At 43.0% G+C, this 19,694-nt stretch overlaps 1 protein-coding gene across 2 annotated transcripts in view; it reads right to left on the minus strand.

Moving 5' to 3' along the window:
* The window catches only part of GSK3B (glycogen synthase kinase 3 beta), a 131,579-nt gene that overhangs the window by 47,338 nt on the left and 64,547 nt on the right, over positions 1-19,694 (minus strand). For both annotated transcript variants that reach the window (XM_068698127.1, XM_068698137.1), the window contains exons 3-4: positions 13,517-13,600; positions 2,520-2,630 (exon numbers count right to left, since the gene is read on the minus strand). In XM_068698127.1, coding sequence (XP_068554228.1) covers positions 2,520-2,630; positions 13,517-13,600 — 195 coding nt within the window. The remainder of the gene's footprint in view (positions 1-2,519; positions 2,631-13,516; positions 13,601-19,694) is intronic.

Here is a 19,694-nt window from a genome sequence, read left to right on the forward strand (position 1 = left end):
ACTCACTCAAAAAACAACCCTACTGAATTTATGTTAGTGCTGCGAAGATGTCCAGAAACTGGCATATCTTTTCACCTCCTGCCATATAACAAAACAAGCACAACTCTAAAGAAGAAGTTATACCAGCTTTCCGATGTTTAAAAATAACCACAGAACAAACACTGGCGGTAGTCACAGAAAACATACACACAAAAAAGTTTGTTTGCTTTGTGGATCAGTCTCTTCATAAAAATGGAGTATTCCTATGGTAGTGTCTTAACCTGTCACCGGAATGAATCTCTCAGTTTTTTTCTTGGTGAAGGGACAGGCTCGTTTCAATTTGGGCAAAAAGAGAGGGCCCATGAAGACAACTGTTCTGAACATCACATAGCAAAACTGGACGATGCAGGAATGTCTGGCTGCTGCAGCTACACACATCAGGCTACAAATAATAAGAAGCTGCTGGACATATTTAGGACTGTACTCCATATGGAGTCATAAAGACATGGGAAAACCCAGGCACAAGTCTGACAACAGGCAGCCAACAATTCGAAATTAGCCTATAGGCTGGACACTACTGGAGTTACACCTTCACATTTTCCTTTTCTAAACACACATTCTCCACACGCCAGCTTTAAGAGCCCGTAAAACAAGGTGCAACTACTTGATATTGGTATCAAGCCATGTTTGCCTCACTCTCACCATTATCTTTGTCTTTACACTCCCTCTCCCCCCCCCCCCTTTTTTTTTTTTGTTTGGTGGGAAGGTACGAGCAGAAGAATAGCCTGACTTCTGGCTCTGGTTTTAGTTTTCGTATTTGTTTGTCAAAACCACAACTCTGCACAAAGAAAAGCAAACAAACGTTTTCTGAATTGACTGTTCTAGACGCGTCAAGTTTTTATTGTGCAAGTGTATTGCAAAATCATCCAGCAGATTGCTCTAAATTGAGGAGTCAAGTCAACGCATGTGGAATTCATAAAGCATGCCTTCCATCTCAACATGGCAAACCCAAAATTTCCACGAATTTCCTACCGACTGTTGGAGGTTACAAATAAAATTTAATAAAAAGACTACTAAAAAAATTCCCTGCAGTTCCTTAGCAGCTTCTTTGTTATCCAGGCAAGAGAAGTTTATCAAATAGGCATGACCTGACCTTTGTGTTACCCATGTGTCTTCCAATTGCCAAAGTTTTAATGGCATCAAAGCCATGCGATCTCTTTTAAAACACGAGATTATGACAAAGGCTTGCTTTGTCAGAAAAACAAGGTAAGAACAGTCTTGCTGGCTGTTCTACCTGGAATGGAAAGTCCCAAACATCCAGCAAGATCAAACAGCTGAAGCAGTTTTCTCTCAAAAGGTACGACTTTTTTCCCCAAAAAGTCCTCATAATGAACAGTCATTAGCACAAAAATATATAAGTAATCAAAAGCTAAGCTAACAAGCTTTGGGAAGCATATAACCTGAGGGCATGTTCCACCAACAGGCCCAACACAGGAGTGACCTTGCAGCAGGAATTCTTGTTGCTGAATGAGAAGATGCTGTGCTTCTTAAAAACAGGCAACAGAACACGCTACTGCCAAAGCATGCAACTTACAATTTCTTCACATGTAGTTATGGCACACTTTGTTATCAGAAAAATGACTTTTTGCAACTTGAATCTTCTTGCAATCGAATTAAAACTTTTTATTTGGCCCACCCTAATGTTAAGCATTACATATTTAAAGATGAGCCTGGAGGAATCAATGCAAGCCAGGAACATTTGTTGCTAACTTCCATTTAGTGTTATCTGGATGCCATGTTAACAAGCTGATAGAAAGTTAGCAACACGATCATTCACCAGCACGTGGACTGTGGTCACCACAATATATGAAATAGAATTACGAGACCCAGATGTTTCCCATGCTTGACAAAAAAATTAATTTTATTCATTGCAAACCACTTTGTAAAAGACAATGAAAGATGCAGACAGCTCAAGTGCGGTTTTGAGGCTACAATTTGCATACAAACATCTTGCCCCACGTAGCTCTTCAAGCTGAGTGGTGAAGACAATGAGCTCCAAGTGCAGGGAAAGAGACAAAAATGCACCTTTCAATCCCTCAGAAGCACATGTCATCTTACTCATATGCCAGGAAAAGGGGAAGGTAACAGTTAAGAGAAAACTATTCTTCCTGATATCCTCTTTGAATTCTTGACCTTTGTTCTATTTTGTCTTCATCATCATCTCAGGATGCCGAAGCTGGTTACCTGGCTGGTGTCAGTCTCTAAAGTGCTTGAAAACAAAACACCCCTCACTCCCTGGCCTCTCCCCAGCCCTTTCTGAGATGTCTGGAAAGGGAGAAATCAACTGCTAAAACTTAAGCCTTTTGTTCCTGTTCTTCCTTTTCCATAGCATGAATTGTTCTGATCTTTTTTTTTTCCTTGCCTGAAGATGTATGTGCTTCTAAAAATCTCAGAAAACTAATTATGTGAGAAGAGAGGTATCCAGAGAGTCTGTTCCTATAATATACTTCTTCATCTAACCACAGCTATTCGTTACCTACCTTGACATAAATCATAGGGAGTGTCTGTTTGGCCCGACTATAATGTCTGGCAACTCTGTATACTGTTTCAGGAACATAGTCCAGCACCAAGTTGAGGTACACCTCATCTTTCTGAAAAAGAATAGGAGAGAAAAAGAAAAATCAATAATAGTTTTGAAGCATGAAGCACAATAAAGGCATTCAGAAAAACTGACAGGTTGAGAAACCTGTGGACCTTCTAAGTACATCTTTAGTGGGCATGTGAGCTGCCACCAAACCGTTCTTCCTCTAGGCTTAGGACCTGCACTCTAATACCCAAGTCAAATTTATATTTAAGGTCACATTAATCAGTGTGGTCTCTACCATAAGGCATTTTCTGATTATAAACAAGGACAAAGAGATAAATGTTCTGCCCACTCAATATTTTCATTAGGGGATATCACCTTGAAATACTTTCCTCATTATTTTGCAGGCTAACCAACCCATTAGTCCCTTCCCCGTCAAAACCCAAGAAGTGCAAACTTGGAATTCCCCAACTCACACCCCACAACTACACATAAAAAAAAAAAAAAGGTTTAAAAACCCTCTTTTAGAAATGTAACTTTAGTTTTACTGAACTGCTAAGAGGTTAGTAATTACTAGCTATTAATATTACCTATCCACAGACAGCAACCCAACGTTAATATTCCTAACCATTCTGCTTACAAGCGTTTCAAAGTCCCAGTTTTGTCCAGCTTAAGCTTACAAACGCATTGCAGGTAAAACAGAACAAGACAGAAACATGAGATAGAAAGATTCGAGCATCATTTTTATTATCTGGAATCAGGTTAGAGGTCTGTGTGAATTCAATCCCAAGAAACAACAGAGGCAGCTTTATAATAAAGTACTTTGTTACAGAATATGTTAGCAAAGGAAAGCAGGAACAAAGAGGAATTAAATGACACAGAGCTATAATCACATAGTGCCTAATTGTGGAAGAGATCATTTCAGTGGTAAAACAGGTCTTAAAAAGACTTCTGATATTTTAATGCAGTCTTCTGTGCAAAGCATCAGGACTGCAAATAGATTTAATTATACCCTCCTCCCCCCAACATTAATTATATCAACCTGAAGAAGTATTTTTGCAAGCTGGGTGAGTTGAGCAGAAGTAACCTCTCCTGCACTTGCTGCATTAAGAACTGGGTCTTTCTACAGGCAAGGGGATCCGGAGAGACACGCCACGGATGGGGACAGCACGGAGCTCCCAGGTCTTCAGCTGGAGCCCCCCGTCAGCAGGCCTGTGTGTCGTAATGCTTCCCAACTTGAAAACAAACCTCATTGAGCTGCAATTTAATGATGTTACTGGGACTTAATTAGTCACTCGGAGCGCGGTGTGGTGTTACTCTCACAGCTTTCCGTGCGCCTTAGCTGTCCCGATCCTGCCTGGGCAAGCAGCAGCCACCTCCGCTGGGTATATGAATGGCATGTAGTAACACACACACCAACACCTCCAGTGCCTGATGTGTGAACAGCTGCTGGCTTCTGCATCGTTTGCAAGATCTGTGCTCATTGTTATTTGACAACACGTGCTTGTACTTCCAGGACATCTCAGTAGCTCTTGCCAGTACCTCCTAACAGGCCAAGTCACCTCGCAAGGACCTGCCTGCATCACTCTTCCTTACAAGATGCTCTTCTTTAAGCACCAATGCTTAAATAACTGGTAACAGCACTGGCACTACGTGAATGCCAAGGACTGCTAGCTCGTGACTGCTCCTCCTGAAATTTTCACACTTTCTCTTCTGCAGAAACAATTCTTTCCCTTCAAGCCAACTGAAATCCAGCACCACCCCCTGCACTCAGGTCAGAATTTTCAAGGCGTTAGTTATAATAAAATATACGGCCTGAAAAATCAAGTGAACTTATGCCTGGTAAGGCAGCCCATATACCAAGAGAGCAAACAGTCTCATGAAAATGAGAACGTTTGATTCAGTGTAGATAAAACCTGATGAATGATTGCCTCTCAGAGAGCGCTGCAGCTGTACTGGTAACTAGTCAATGTGCAAGGCACTCTGTTACTAAGGTTGATTAATTTCTTTCAAAGAATTCATGTTCCACGTATCAAAAAAGACTTACGAGACATTAGACCAAAAAAAACGAGTAAAAATGGAGTTATAGTGATTTCATTATCCTCTCACAATACAAGGAAAATGAGACATAAAACTAATACATACGATTATTAAACTCTTTCTACACTACTTCATAGCAGTGAGTTTCAAGAAATAACAGAACTCTGTTTAGTTCATACCATGTTTCACTTCTCTCCTCTGTTTTGATTTTCATTTTGTATTCTTTGGGAAATAAAGACTAATTCAATGGTGTGACGTGACAAGCACAAAGAGATGAGGACACCTCAATCGCAGAGGTGGAGATCTTGCACCCACCAGCCCCTGAGAGTTTTGATGCCAAGCACAGCACTTGAACAAACTGCATGGGCTTTGCATGGTGTTCCTGTGTAAATATCTATCATCTTATCACCTACAACGTGTGATGGCACATGAACACCTTTCCCCCAGCCAATGGACGAATTGTCTAGATGTGTATATCTGATGGACCCAGAGCTTTCATACACAACTATAAAGGCCAGCCTTCCGCTGCTGGCTCTGTAAGAAGGAACTGACACTTCAGAAGAGCCCTAAATAGCTGCTTTCATGAATTAAAGATGATTCAAGTGTTCTGACCTACCTCCTCCTGATGTCACCTGGTACCACTCCGATAAACACTTAGAGTACAGTTTTCAAGAGTTCTCAAGAACTATCACCCTTCTCTGTGAGCATGATCTGGACGAAAATAACATCCAGATTACCTGGGTTCCCCCAGACAAGGTTCAGTATGAGCTAGAAAGCAGTCGTGGCCTGACAAGCCCCAAGGATGATGTAACCTGGTGTGCCTACCTCATGCATTCCTCCTCAACACATATTTTTCCAGTGACCCAGATGTATTACACCAGGAAACGGGGTGAGCTCAAAGAGCTTGCCAAATGAGGGCAACTGCTTCGGGATCAGGAGAAAGGATCGAGGCTTATCTTTCCATTACAGGAGGCCTTCTTCAGACCTCACCGAGTATTCCACAGCTGACATGTTTCCATGTTAATGTTTTGAAATTGCTGGGTTGGGCACCAGCCAAGGTAACCTAACCATCAGGAGCACACCCGAAACACCTCTACGGAGCCTAGATGGATCAGGAGTAGTATAAGTGGCAAAAATCTATTATGAAACATCATTAAATAACCCACTCTTCCTTACAGATGTTGGGATTGAATAGATGATTAGCCTTCTTCCACAGCTCAAATGTTTAAGTGCATCCGTGTTTTCCTGTGCTTGCTGCTCAGGTCATTACCACCTACGCTTTACAAAGAAAAAGGGGGTGGGCAGGGAGCCAGATCCCGAAACACAGGATCAATGCATTTCATTAGGATTTTGACTTTAGCCCTGCAACTCATTTCTGGTCAATTGCCCCAAATGTTAGAAGCTGCTTGTTGTCACTTGGCAGGCAGAGTCTCAGCTGCCACACGCTGCGCTTCTAAACACCTAAAGGAGCCAGAGCAAAATAACCACGGCCTTGTCACTGAACCAGCATGCATCCCTCAAGAACCAATAATTCAAGCGCTATTTCACTTTGGAAACACTTCACAGAAATAAATACCATTACAGACTGTGCCACAGTGAGAGGCACGAGCAGGGCACGGGAGCCAAAGCATTCTTGCAGCTTATTTTTCTGTTGTGTCAGAAATCAGAGATTAAACAGGCTGCAAGTACAGGCTCCAGCACGTGAATGTTAAACACTGCAAGGTTGAAGACCCAGTGAAAGTAAAAACATTACTGACATGGAAAAGGCAGCATGGAGGTCACAAACCCCAATTTTAAAGCTCTCCTGGCCTTCAGTCCACGCAAGCAAACCTGCTCTAAGCACCATCCAGTTGAGGCTCAGTATGGCAAATGTAAACCATTAGCTAGTGGTTTAAAGGATTCACTCTTTTGGATTGTCCCTTGAAGGAAAAGGACAAATAGCCCTTCTCAACAAACCTCTGATTAATCCTGAGTGGTTTCTGTCAACTTTTGATTTTTTTTTTCCAGGTATCACAAGTAATACGATAAAGAGGCCACAAAATTATTCTGGTTGTTCTTTCTTCTAGGGTGACCAAACTTACTGGTCAGCATCTGGAAAGAGTGGTGAATACTTTCAGTTTTTATCTGTCATGTCAGTAACAGTGTGGAGGAAATTGCGAGGTTTGCAGGTGGTGGTTTTTGTTTGCTGTTTTTTAAATCCCTGCCCATTTCCCTGAGTTAGTTGGCCTCCATATGGTCAATTAAAGTTAAGGAATATGCCTCAAGAACACACTTCTTATTGAAATTATCACTATTGGGACTCTACAAGGTTAATAAGCCTTCATTTTACTCAGATAGATCCCGTTTTTTTCTTTATGGTATGAAACAACTCCACCGGTGCTGGGAAGGTATGTGCTACGCGTGTGGGCTGTCAACGTCAGGATGGCAGCTACACAAGGGTTCTGCCAGAAAGCACTGAAGGATTTAACTTGGATTTTGGAAGCCAGAAAACTGATTTTAGCATCTCACGAGGATTAAGCCTTCTTTCAGAGTGCATTACTTAAACGCCAGAGTGTCAGCGTTAGGTAAGATACGCCCTTCACCCTGGTTACGTTTAGACAACATAAAAGGTTCAAAGTCATGCTGGTTTTGCCCTCAATAGAAAAATAAAGAAAAAAGCTTTTACTTCTTAAAGCTACAACCAACACATACTTCAAACTCTTATCAGACACAGTAAGACGTACCTTCCTTCTCTTATCTTGAAGGCTGACGTGGTGCTTTAAAGATACAAAGCTTTTGGTGCTGCTTTTGAACACAAAGCAAGAATCTGCAGCCTTCCTTCTCTAACTTTCTCAGTAGCCATGACAAATGGAAAAATTTTAAAATGCCAAAAATGCTGGAACTGACCTTATTTGTATGAAGGAATGGTGACATCCAGTGGCCACATGTGTGTGTTTATACTTACAGTTTACAACCACATCTATTCCCAAACTGAACCCTGGCTGCCACCAAAGTAAAGGAGCCCTAAGACTACATGTGCAACCGCAGGGTAACTCCAGGGGAGTAAGAGCAGTTGAAGGATCAACTTAATACAACTCTTAAACACATCTGTTAAGTGTTCAGAAAGATACTATTTTCTATCGGTACCACAAACATTGGGTAAAATATTTCCTTCTCTGTTCCCTCAGTGCCTATGACAGAGCTTGAGGAAATGACATGGGTCTCAAGCTTGCTGTTCCTATACCTACCTGTCAAAAGATTCCCAAACTGGCACAAAATTCTCATTACTCTTCAGCATAATATAGCTTGAGGTAGGAGCTGCTGATCAGAGCAGCTGCGATAGCAGCATAAGGACAAAAGTAAAGCCAACCAGTGTAGTTTTATATTTAAGATCTTTCCTCTGTCTGGCTCTAAAATAGGTATTTGCATCAGGTATCTTCATTCACTGAAAGAGGCTACATTACTCAGTGATGCACTAAGCCTTGTGTTCTAATGCAGGACTTCTTCCCTTCATTAGAAAAATAGTTTTTTCCCTCCAAACATGACTTTATTAAGGAAAAAGGTCCCTCCTTAAGAGAATTCAGGAATGCCTGCCTATCTCATTTATTCTATGCCCTGTCAAGTCCTCAAGCTTTTAGCTGTATTTCCAAAGAGAGCTTCTTCTATGAAATTGGAAGCAGCCTCCCAACATCTGAAAGCTGGAATCGATCTGTGATCTTTGACACGGGTCGCCTATGGATATTTGAACTACATCTTTCAAGCAGAAACTATGCCATCAGCTGGCAACAACTCTGTAGGAAGGTGAGAATTAGCTCTCCTAAAAGCCATCCAACATGATCACAGAAGTGGCTAGGACTGGCAGAAGAATGGCTTGAGAAGTCAAAAGTGACCCACCAAACAAACAGGACAGGTCAGGGACCTAGAGAAATCATGGAGCCTTCCACTTCCACAGTGTGCATTGACCACAGAGGACCCACTGCTGCCTGCTCCGAAGCCCTGCAGCAGGCAGGCGTAACTGCTAACGAACCCTACCCAAAATCAGAGACTGCTCAGAGCTGCAGCTGAGGAAGTTCCCAGCATGTTCCTAGCACCAGCAGCAACTGATAATCATTATCTGATGACTGGTGCCTTTTTTGAAACAAGCTTGGCAGACCTCAGGCAAGGACTACAGAGCTACCAACATCACAAACTCATCATAATTGGCATTAATTGCTCCTTTGTTGACAGCACAGCAGATCTGCCAAGGATTAAATGGATCGTAGTGACTAAATTCATCTGTAGCAATGGCCGTTCAGCACTTTACTCGGCCTGTGCAAAACATTCACACAGGCTGTGTCCATTCCGGATTGGGATCAAGGCTCTGTCATCAGTGGAGTATTTTGTGCAGAACCTGTCTTTTTGGGGTGTGTGGGGTGGGTGTTACTCCTGCAAGAGAGAACGGTGATGCTCATGCCTCTGAAGGTGGAGGATGTGCCTCTTCCTAACAGGGATATGATCCTGGAGAAACGCTGGCTGTTCAGCAAAGCCTAAATTTCCAGCTGGCCAGTCGGTCCCTTCTTCCAAATGTCTTCATTGCAGCTTAGTACGCTGCTGCCAAAGCGCCTCTGAGCTGTGCACCATCTCCTGCGCATGTATTTTAAACCTCTGTCTAAGTCTACGGGAGTAAATTTCTACCCTGAGTCTGCACGGCCTCTTGGCTGCACGCCCTCACAGCTGAGGCTAAATAAAACTAAAAATCAATTAAAGCATGCAGAAAAGCCAGCTCAGCCTCCACAAAGAGTCAGCGTATTGCCTGTTTGTGAGCTTTCATATGTTGCCTTTGACTGCTCTGAGTACCAAGCCACCTTAAAGGGAAAAAAACGTTACATAACCAGAGTCATGATTACTCAACAAAAACAGTATTTACTTCACTTTTATACAGTTTGATGCAGGAGCAAATCTCTCCACTGACCTCTCTTCCTCTTTGGGCACGGATCGGGATTGGATCAATCAGGCTATTAAACACTCAAAAACATCCTCAGAAGAAAACCCGACGGTTATGAAATACCACAGAGATGTATCCCAAACCAGAAACACAAAGAAATAAAACGGGGATTAGGCATCCGTATTTCAGGTTTTACATAACTGAATACTTTTATTCAGCAGCCACTGATTTAAGATGATAGCTCGGGCTGCAAAACATCAGGGATTACTCTCAGCACAGGAGCCAAGGAGTGCTGTTCAGCCTGTCCACGTCCAGCCTCCCTTGGAGCATGGTTCAAAAGGTCCTCAGCAGAACTGAGGGCCTCCTGGAGGTAAGCTGACCAGCAGAGTAGGCTGTTGTTTCGTTCCAGGCTCTGTTTCTTTCCACTAGTCATAATTACAGGGTTTGGACTACTGAAAAGCATGTTAGAACTACAAAAGTCAGTGTCCTGCAATCGGTCATCTCATAAAGCCTCAGAAAAAAAGGAAATGGGAAACTACTCTGGCAAACTCATTAAGGAAATCCTTTGGAAGAAGCGAGTTACCCAGCAGGTCTGACAAACGTCTGTAAATTTAGAGAAAGACAGAACCGAGGAGGATATAGGTTATGGAAGCAACCTGAATGCCAAGCCCGTCAACTGTCTTATTACCATATATTAGATGCTCTCTGTGAGCTCTCTTAAACTGGAAATTATTAGTCAAACATGATTAATACGTAGTCAGTATGTAAAGTAATACATGTGATATATAGAAAGGGATAAATCTGTGCATATAAATGCATATATATATACACACAGACACAAATATATACATGCACATATCTATGGAAGATACACCTATATAAAGGTAATACAAATTCAAAGATGCTCAGAAATGGGGGATTCAGTCAAAGCCATGTTTGATACAGGAATTCCCTGCTGCTAGTGCTGGATTGCTTTTGGTGAAGGCAGGAAAGAAGCTTAAATAAATGGAAGAAATAAAAACGAGAAGTTTATCTCAAGAAAAGAATATAGGGCATTCAAACACTTTCACCAATCTTATGGACAGCCCCTGAAAGGGTGAACAGAGCACTCTGCAAACTAACTACAGCTTTAATGCAGCTGAGGAAGAGTCTCACTATCAAGTGTTATTTAGAATTGATTTTTGCTGTTGTTTCCAGTTTTCTATCAGAGAATTGAACTCTGTTTTGCTAGAATAAAACCAGTTTTAAGGTTGTCCAGTGCCTAAAAATGCTTAAAACGAACTAAAGTGACTGTTAGGCACACAGCTTTCAAAGAATACCAACCTAAACGACTGGCTTTGGAGAAACCCTTTGAAGCAACTGGAAATCAAGACAAATTTAAGCTTCTCAGATATTAGCAGAAAATATATTTATATCTGGGCTTAGAGACACTGGTGTCAAGCACCAGGTAAAAGGAGACACTTCAGCTGGGACCAACACGTGGAGTGAAGATGGCAGCATGAAAATGTTTAGGCAAGAGAATCTTTAATATGTAGGGACCGAAATTAAGTTGAGTTTGAAACCATTTTATTAAAGGGATCAGCAGCGTAATAGTTACTTCTGAAACGTTCCCGTCATTGCTTGACTTTAGTTAATTAACAATCCACTGCTATTAATCTGTGTTTACTTTACATGCTGAATGCTGCATGAAGACAGTGAACTATTCAAGCCCCACTCATGCTGCTAGGGTTTTCTACTGTACTTTCCTTGGATTTTCATGTTACTCTTCCCACTGGACTAGGCTTCAAGAATTACTTTACAAAAAGCCTTGTGTATCTAGCATCTAAATCTGCAACTGCTTCCTAGGTGCCCTTCCTGGTTACCTGATGGGACTGGAATGAGACTAACTTAAACTTTTCTCCTTTTCTTCTGCTCTCCAAAGAGCCAGCTTGATCACAAGAGTAAAATGAAGGGAATTTGTGAAATATTGAATGAAATATTCCTTCCCAAGCTGACAAAAACATGAGAAAAGAGGCTATTCCTCCTCCCCAGCAGATGAGCTTCAGAACCCCAACTTGCCACTACCTAGAGCTTTTCCCAACCAGCCGCTGACGAACTAATTTGCAGTTAGCTGCACGTGCTGCTGCCAATGTGGAAATGCAAGCCAATTATGTATCGTTCTGCGCAGAGCTGCAGAGAGACCTTGCAACCTGAATAGGAGCATTATCGCTGCTGACGCTGGGCTGAGCGCACCTTTGCCCTAGGGACTGGCTCACATTTGTCCCATTTTGCAAGAAGGTGGTAGTGGAAGTCTCAAAGGCACAAAGCAGAGCCCTGAACAGAGAGGAGGAAGAGGAATTTGGAAGAAAACCTCTCCCCGAAGCATTAAGCTTCACTTGTTGTGGGACAGAGGCTGCATTTTGAAAAACAAAGCCAGCTCTGCCAAGAATTAGCCACGTGGAGTGGAAGCAGCTAAGTGGAAAATCTAGTCAACAAGCTCAACAACAAGTTAAAGATTTCCAAAAGAGTTTTTACTTAAATTATCGTTAGAGAAGAACTCCTGGAACACTGCTCTCAAGTTTTAACACTTCCACTGTTTGCAGACGATTTCTGAAAGCTGTTAGATAAAGGTAGTCGTCTTCTGCTTGTGTCTTGAAATTCTACTGCCCACTGGCCAGGTTACAAACTGCTTTTAAAAATATGTATGTATGTATATATATATCTAAAGAATCCATAACCAAGCCCTCCTTCTCAGTGTTTCTATTCTTATAGTTTCTGGTTACGTGCCAAATGGTCACAATATAATAACAATAAACCATTTCTACTGCACTACCACCAGAAGTACATATCAAACTGTAAACGCTTGCCAGGGAATTGTAGGGGAGAGAAAGATGAAGGCATGACTCTCCCCACCCCAAAAAAAAAGCTCATCTTGGAGGCATCAGCTCCTTCCCTAGCTGCTGGAGACAAGGGGCAATGGCCACCAAGTGGTTTGCCTCTCCCATTCTGCCAACCCATATGGTGTAAGCTTTCCTACTGCTATCAGCTCAGGTACTTTGTGCTTTTTAGCACTGCAGACACAGGTGTACTGGCATCTGAAAGCAACTGAGGATACGATCTGCTTATAAAATGGTAAATTACAACAGTTATACAAATTATTTTAATAATTTATATAAATATTTATAGCTATATAGATATACAAAAGAGACCAGAAGTATTTCAGAGGGTCATCCAGCCCCACTCTCTACCTCCCAGTGTTAATAAACTAACTCCCACGTAAGCCAGCCAGATTTTTTGGGGGGGAAGGAGAGGGAAAAGGGGACAACCTCAAGGGTAACCCTGCTTTACAAATGAGGTTGGACCAAATGCCAGCTTGATGCCCGCTCCATCCTGAACTCCCCAGTAACTTCACATTAAAATAAAATCTTGTACTGCCTTTCAAAGAAAAATAAAGAACATTTTGAAAGAAAACACATGGCAGCACCTCTTTCTTGAGATTTATTAAATCCTGCTATCTGCTCCTCCCTCTGGTGTCTAAACATTCTGAGAAATGCTGCAATCATGTGATCGTACTTTTTTCCCCCCTCTGATTTTGAAGCTTAGTTTGTATATGGTAGAGACACACAAAGAAATGAGAGAGAGACATACAGAGACCGGGTTTGGGAAACATCACATAGTTGCTATAAATCTAGAGAGCTTAACACCGAATCCTAGAAAACATCTGTTCTTATAGAGAGGTAGTGCTAGAATGTGCAGATAAAGCTCTGCTGTGTTTAATTGAATTCAAGAAGAGGGAGAGTGTATCCAAATCCGTTTTGTTCTGCTACGCTAATAACACTACTCCTCATGGACCACCTCACTTCTGTAAAGAAAAAGATCTGCTCCAAACCAACCTGCTTAGTACCACTACAGTGTTTTCTCAGCATTAGCAGGTCTACTATTTTTGCACTCTTTCTTGTCTCTATAAATTGAAACAGCTCACTCTGGCCCAGACGGTTACTAGGAGGCATTTTCCTGGTTTTCGTCCTTACCTTCTCACCACTGGAGTAGAAGAAATAACGCAATCGGACAATGTTACAATGATCCAGCTTTCTCATAATCTGGAGCTCTCGGTTCTGAAAAATGAAAAGAAAAGCAAACAATTAGGAAACAAGTAGAAAACCCCAGCTTGGGGTTTGTCCAGGCATCAGTCAGCTATTGGTGAGCAACTGCATCGTGCATCACTTGCTTTGTGATTCTTTATTACTTTTACCTTCCTTTTCTGTCCCATCAAACTGCCTTTATCTCAGCCCACGAGTTTTACCTTTCTCTGATGCTCTCCCCCATCCCAAATTGGGGGAGTGAGTGAACCGCTGTGTTGTGCTTAGCTGCCTGCCGGGTTAAACCACAACTCTTCTCTCAAGAAGCAGAGTACTGCAATTAATACCTTAACCTTCAGATGTAGCAGCTGACAAACGAAGGAGCCAAAGAACAACAGGAAGGTGGAAAGATGCAACAGCTTTCTGGTTGTAAGGATCACAGTTGATTAGTCTTCCAAGTACCTTACCACTGACAGTATCAACATCTTTGAGTGCATTTTCTCCCTAAACAAAGGCCCACAAATCCTCTGTAAACCCAGTAGTTACCTACTCATATCATCAAAGCTTCAGTGGTAAAAGGCAAGAAAACATTAACTTTGCATTTTTATTTTCTGATCTTACAGTAATACGAGCTATCAGCTAGAATAGTTAGCAGCCTTTCCCCTTGAACACTGTAAAAGCAAACATAACGTTTCCACCTACACACCTCGCCTCCTCCACCCTGCAAAACAGGTTTGTGATGGAAGAGCACTTCCCTTGCCAGATTCTTTGCAGTATCAACAAAAAGACGCGTCATTGAGAAGGGAACTCAATTCCCACTTTTGTTCAACCAAGGTTGAGCTAGATGTGGGCAGAGAAAATAAGGCTATTTCCCCATTTTATATCAATCTGAAAAAAAAAAAATATGTTAAAATAGAATCAGTTCATTACATATGTAATCAACCAGCAACTTTCCTGCAATACCCACTGCAACCGAGCCCTAAACAAATTAGGGAGCTTCTAGCTTTGATGCACAAAACTAAGACCTACTAGCGAGGCTTAAGGAGCTCTGCAGGAACCACACGGAGCTTCTCCTGCGAACACAGCCACAAAGTCTGCTTTTAATTCCCCTAAGCCACGTCGCCTTAAAAAAAGAGGTGTTAGATAGGCTGGAATATCATTAATCCTTTCATCCTGCCACCAGCTTACTGGAAAAAAAATACTTCAGTGTTATCCAGCTCTTTACAACCATGAGTGACATCTCACACGGCTACCAGTTGGCAATTGCCCAGCCAGTCGGTAAGGGGAGAGCGAGGCCCCGAGCTTGTCTGGCTTGGGAACTAAAGGCCAGGTCAGCAAGGTGTGCACAAAGACAGACCTATTCTGATCTGAAGGATGGAATGATAAATAAAAAGAAAATAAAAAGAAATCAGGTAGAGATCTTTGAGGCTTTCACGCGTCTCCTGAAATCCCATGGGGTGGATTTGCAAAAGGGGAACACAGGCTTCATCATATAACCTCACCAACACACCTTACATCTATAATAAGAGCTCTTCTGGTAGGAACAGGAGCTCAAAACTTCTCCGCTTACTCATTCTTTATTAGGTATCACCAAGAAGAAGTCAACTTGGGAGAGTTGTGGTTGGCGTTCCTGTGACTGCTCAGCTCAGGCAGTGGTATCACGCTGCAACCTTAAAACCTGGAGCAGATTTTAACTAACGAGACGAAGCAGGCGTGGATCTAGATCCTATCATTCATGGAAACACCCCTTGTGACAAGAGAGAGATTTCTCCAATTGGATTTTTACAGTGCTTAACTGTTCCTGCAGGACTGAGCCTAACCCTGGGAGTTCCCACACCTCCACTCAATTCCACCAGCGACTCATGGCACGGCGCAAGACAAATGATTTATTTCTCCCTATCTCACAGTGAGGTGGTAATAATACCCTTTATCTCAGGGAATTACTGGAGGAAACACGAACGTACTAAGCACGTAGGTGTAAATAATATTTTAGCAATCCCTCTACTAGCTTCTTAAAATACACGTATACGCTCCAAGTCAAGTTATGGCTTCACGTTCTTAAGATAGAAGGTATATGGTGACTGGATCTGCTGGAAAAAATCAGGAGGAGTTATTTTAACGAGAGGCTGAGGTTATATTTATCCTCTGGTATCTCATCCTAGCAGAAGTACAATCTGTGCCCACTTTGATGCCTTCTCCTTGGGCTCCTACCCAGTCCATCTGCAGCAGCTCAAGGAGCAGCGCTTCAACCGGTGCTGATATTGGGGGTAGCTCATAAACCAGTTACACAGTGACCTACATCTTACCTCCCAGCACGAGACGGGATGAAACAGCTGTCCTCTTAGCCAAACAGCCACCCTCAGCCATTTCAAAACCAAGCTGGCTTTTAATCATCGCTCCTGATGGGGCTACAGCTGGAAATAATGTCAGTGGTCACACAAGCTCGAGTGGATGTGGCAGGGAGAGGAGATGCTGATGTTTGTGTCACAGCCTGATGCTTTTAGGAACTATTTTTCCCCAATTAACTTCTCCAATTAATAATCTGGCTGCTCAAAGTTAAAGATTTGGTTAAAGATTGCCAAGATACCATCAGATTTGTAACTTCACGCAACAGCCAGTAAAGCTGATGCATGAAGGCTCATTCCTCCTCTCCAAGGTTACACCCCAATTCCTCACAATTTGCTAATGCTGCAGTTGATACAAAACCACCAAATCGAGATTATTTCTGCCTCACTACCTTAATCTGCTATAAAGGACTAGGATGACCATCTCTCCCCCACACACTCCGTTCTGTCCCCATCCAGAGATTTCTAGAGCTCCGTCAGTTCCTATTTACCACCCCTAATCTAGATTTATTTATTTTTTTTAAACAATACCACAAAATGACTGAATCTTCAAAGGTGACTTGATATGTCAATGGATTTGCAGCTTTCTGAACTGGCCCACAGCAAATGAAGGTGAAAAGTTTTGTAGAGCCTCTGCCAACGTGGCACGATCTATATACACCCAGAACATCAGAAATATCATCTGGACACAGTTCAGAGAAGAATTCCTCAGAGCTTCCTTAGCTAAAAGGCATTGCTGTATTTTGCCTTTTTTTCCCTTTTCTTTTCAAAGTAACTGTTTGAAGTTTCAGCAAGGTTCTTTGAGGATGGCGCTCAAAGCAGATGAAATGGGAAAAGCTATAAACTTGAATTTTTGCCTCGTGTCACACCAAGGATATGACCTGGTTCTTGTGACCGCTTAGGACTGCGCACCCCTTGTCCTCTTGAGAGGAAGATGGAAAGGCTTTCCATCATTTTTCAGGTATAAAATACCAACCTAGTTCAACAAACAACTTCAACAACATCCTTCTTGCTTAAAATAAGACCAGTAACTAAAACTAATTCTTCATTTTTGCACTTTTTGAACTATTTTTCGTTCTTTTGGGGGCAATGCCTTTGGATATTCAAGCTCAACATGCCTCATTCTTCTCTCAGCTTGGAAACGTGAAATGGAGGGTAACTGTCACGTGAAGTCTGGCATTACACACAGCGATGCAGCACAGGTAGATCCAGATTTCTCGGCATACATAACCCTCCTCTGATGTCTCTCACATTAACAGCTTTGTCATTTCTTCTGCTTCTTCCGTGATTTTCTCCACTCTCCCATGCTTCTTCTTCTCCTGTCAAGGTTTTTGTAGCGATGCACTGGAGCAGGGGGGTCATGAGCCAAGCAGAGTTTCCAGCAGGAGGCATGAAGGCGATGATGAAGCCTCGAGGCTTTTTTTTTCCCCTCCTCTTTTTTCCCCTGCCTTTTTTCCTGTTCCACTTGAACAGCCTGACTGGTTAGTCACCTCCACTCACGTTCACCTGCTGCACTGCTGAACCTGCCTAGAGAATGGGATCAGGCTGAGACCCTGAGAGATGCAAAAGCATTTTCCCAGAGCTGAAAGAAGCCCTGCTACCCTGTCCATCTCCTACCACAGGGAAAAGGCGGGACTCCAAGCACAGAGGCCTCCCAACGTGATCCTAGTTGGCCACGCTGGATGCCTGGCAGAGGGGACTGCCCAATGTTTAAGCCATACCTCCTAGGCTCAGCTTCTGAAGACATCCCATGACAAAACGCCACAGGGGAAGCTGTCGTGCTTCACATCAGCCTCCCGTGGTACCACAGAGGTTACCAAGAGATACTGGGATCATCAAAATCAGAGTGTTTTCGTTAATATCATTAGTAAATCTCCAATCACACCATGTCTGGTGCATCATAAGCTTGGCTGGACTGACTGCAAATTAAAAGGTGCACTTTTCCTTCTCTAAAAACTCCTGAAGCTGCCTGGGCCATTCCTCCAAACATGCATTTCAAACGCTGCCAGTCACAAGGCTCCTTTGAACGCTGTCTTGCTGTTACCAAAATAGCGACAGGAATTATTCCGGGGCTCACAGAATTATCTTCCTTCTACAGACAGATGATGGGATCTGCTCATGCCAGCCATCAGTAGCTAGCCACCCATCACAAGCCCATTTTGTGGTCAAGCAATTTCAAGCAGTGAGAAACGCCAGCAGGGATCACAGCTTTCCTCCCTTACATTTCAGGCATGGATTAAGGCGATCCCCCAGCCTTCCTCTTCCTGCTGGTCACAGACGATTTCCAACAGGGGCAGACCTAGGTTCAAAAGAAACCCTTCTGCCACAACCACCACCCCCCATTAGTGCTGGTCCACGGGTGATTGGGCAAGGCGTGCAAGCCCAGGATTTACCGCAGCCCAATGGAAACTGAAGAAGCAAAAAGCAGCCCGGGTGCCTTAAATACAGGCTAGATTTCATCGACCTGCCAAAAATCAGGAGGATTACCCCTCCACCACGTGGTTATGAGGGAGCTGCCAGAAAGCACACTGGATGAAAAGCTGAGACACCAACATGCACCTTGCTGCCACCCTGCTCGGTATTTTCGCTGCATTACTGCCCCCTGAAAAACTCCAGCATTGCATCCCTCCTTGCAAAGGGTCAGCCCGCCCATTGCCCCATGCACCCCTCCTGTGTCTCAGGGTACGATTTCATGTCATCTCCAGCCTGCTCTTGCCAGCACAGGACAGTCCCTAGATGGAGAGCTTCAGCCTTAGCTGGCTGTTGCACTTTTTCCTGCGAGTAGAAACAGAAACGGCTTGTTTTTGTTCTTCAGAGAGCACACAACAGGCCTCAGTCCCTTGGGAGAACAGAAGAAATATTCTGACTCTTCCTTCACTTCCTGCCCGCATCTCAGCGGTTAATTGAAGGGCAGAAGCCAAATTCTTCGTTAGCTCCTTGCGGCCCCCTCTGAATGGGAGCGGAGTTTGAGAGCCTCTCCGAGGCTTTAATACCATTTCTAAATTCCTGCCAGCTCAGGAAGCTCGAGACTGAACTTGGAACAGAAACTGATTTACAGCCCCGTGTCCCTTTTAGACCACAACCTGAAATTCAATTAATCATTTTCAAGTGGTTGTTTCAAATCTTGTGACCTGATGAACGGCTGAGTTCTACGTTTCAATCCTGCAGCGCCTATTGTGCCCTGCCAGGGGTGATGCAGCAGGAATTACAGCGTACCCCCGATAAAAGTGGGCAAAATAGAGCTAGCTCTGGAATTCAGAGAGCTGGTTCAAGCCCATTATAACACTGAAATAAGAAAGTGCAGGAAGGAGAATAATTGAAAGAGAACGCACTTTCTGAAAGGCAGCCCTATGCTTTCAGGGATAATAGCCATTCTTTTTCTGAGATAGCACAGAGCAACTCTTGTTGAAAAACTGACGGTAAAAATCATCTTCCTTTCACAGGAGCAGGTCGTGGATTTTTCTCATATTTTGATTTTTAACTCTTCGACCAGGAGAAGAAACAAAACGTAAGCATGCCTATACCATCAGTCCTCAGGGAGTCTGCAACATCCACGGCAAGTTACACCTGCAATCACAACCGGAACAGGTTGCAATTAATCTATTAATCAAATAAGTTTCAATCTCCCACGGGCATAAGACATTTGCTGAGTTGCTAATCACTATGCTATTAAACATTAATGAAATGTTTTATTACTCTTGGCCTTCGCTTACCTATGATGCAGCAGACGCTGCATGCAAACAGATTGCAAAGGACTTGCAAAACAAAAAAATTCTCATGGTCGT

This window comes from Anas acuta, chromosome 1 (genome assembly GCF_963932015.1).
Source record: "Anas acuta chromosome 1, bAnaAcu1.1, whole genome shotgun sequence".
In the NCBI taxonomy this organism is placed as follows: Eukaryota; Metazoa; Chordata; class Aves; order Anseriformes; family Anatidae; genus Anas; species Anas acuta.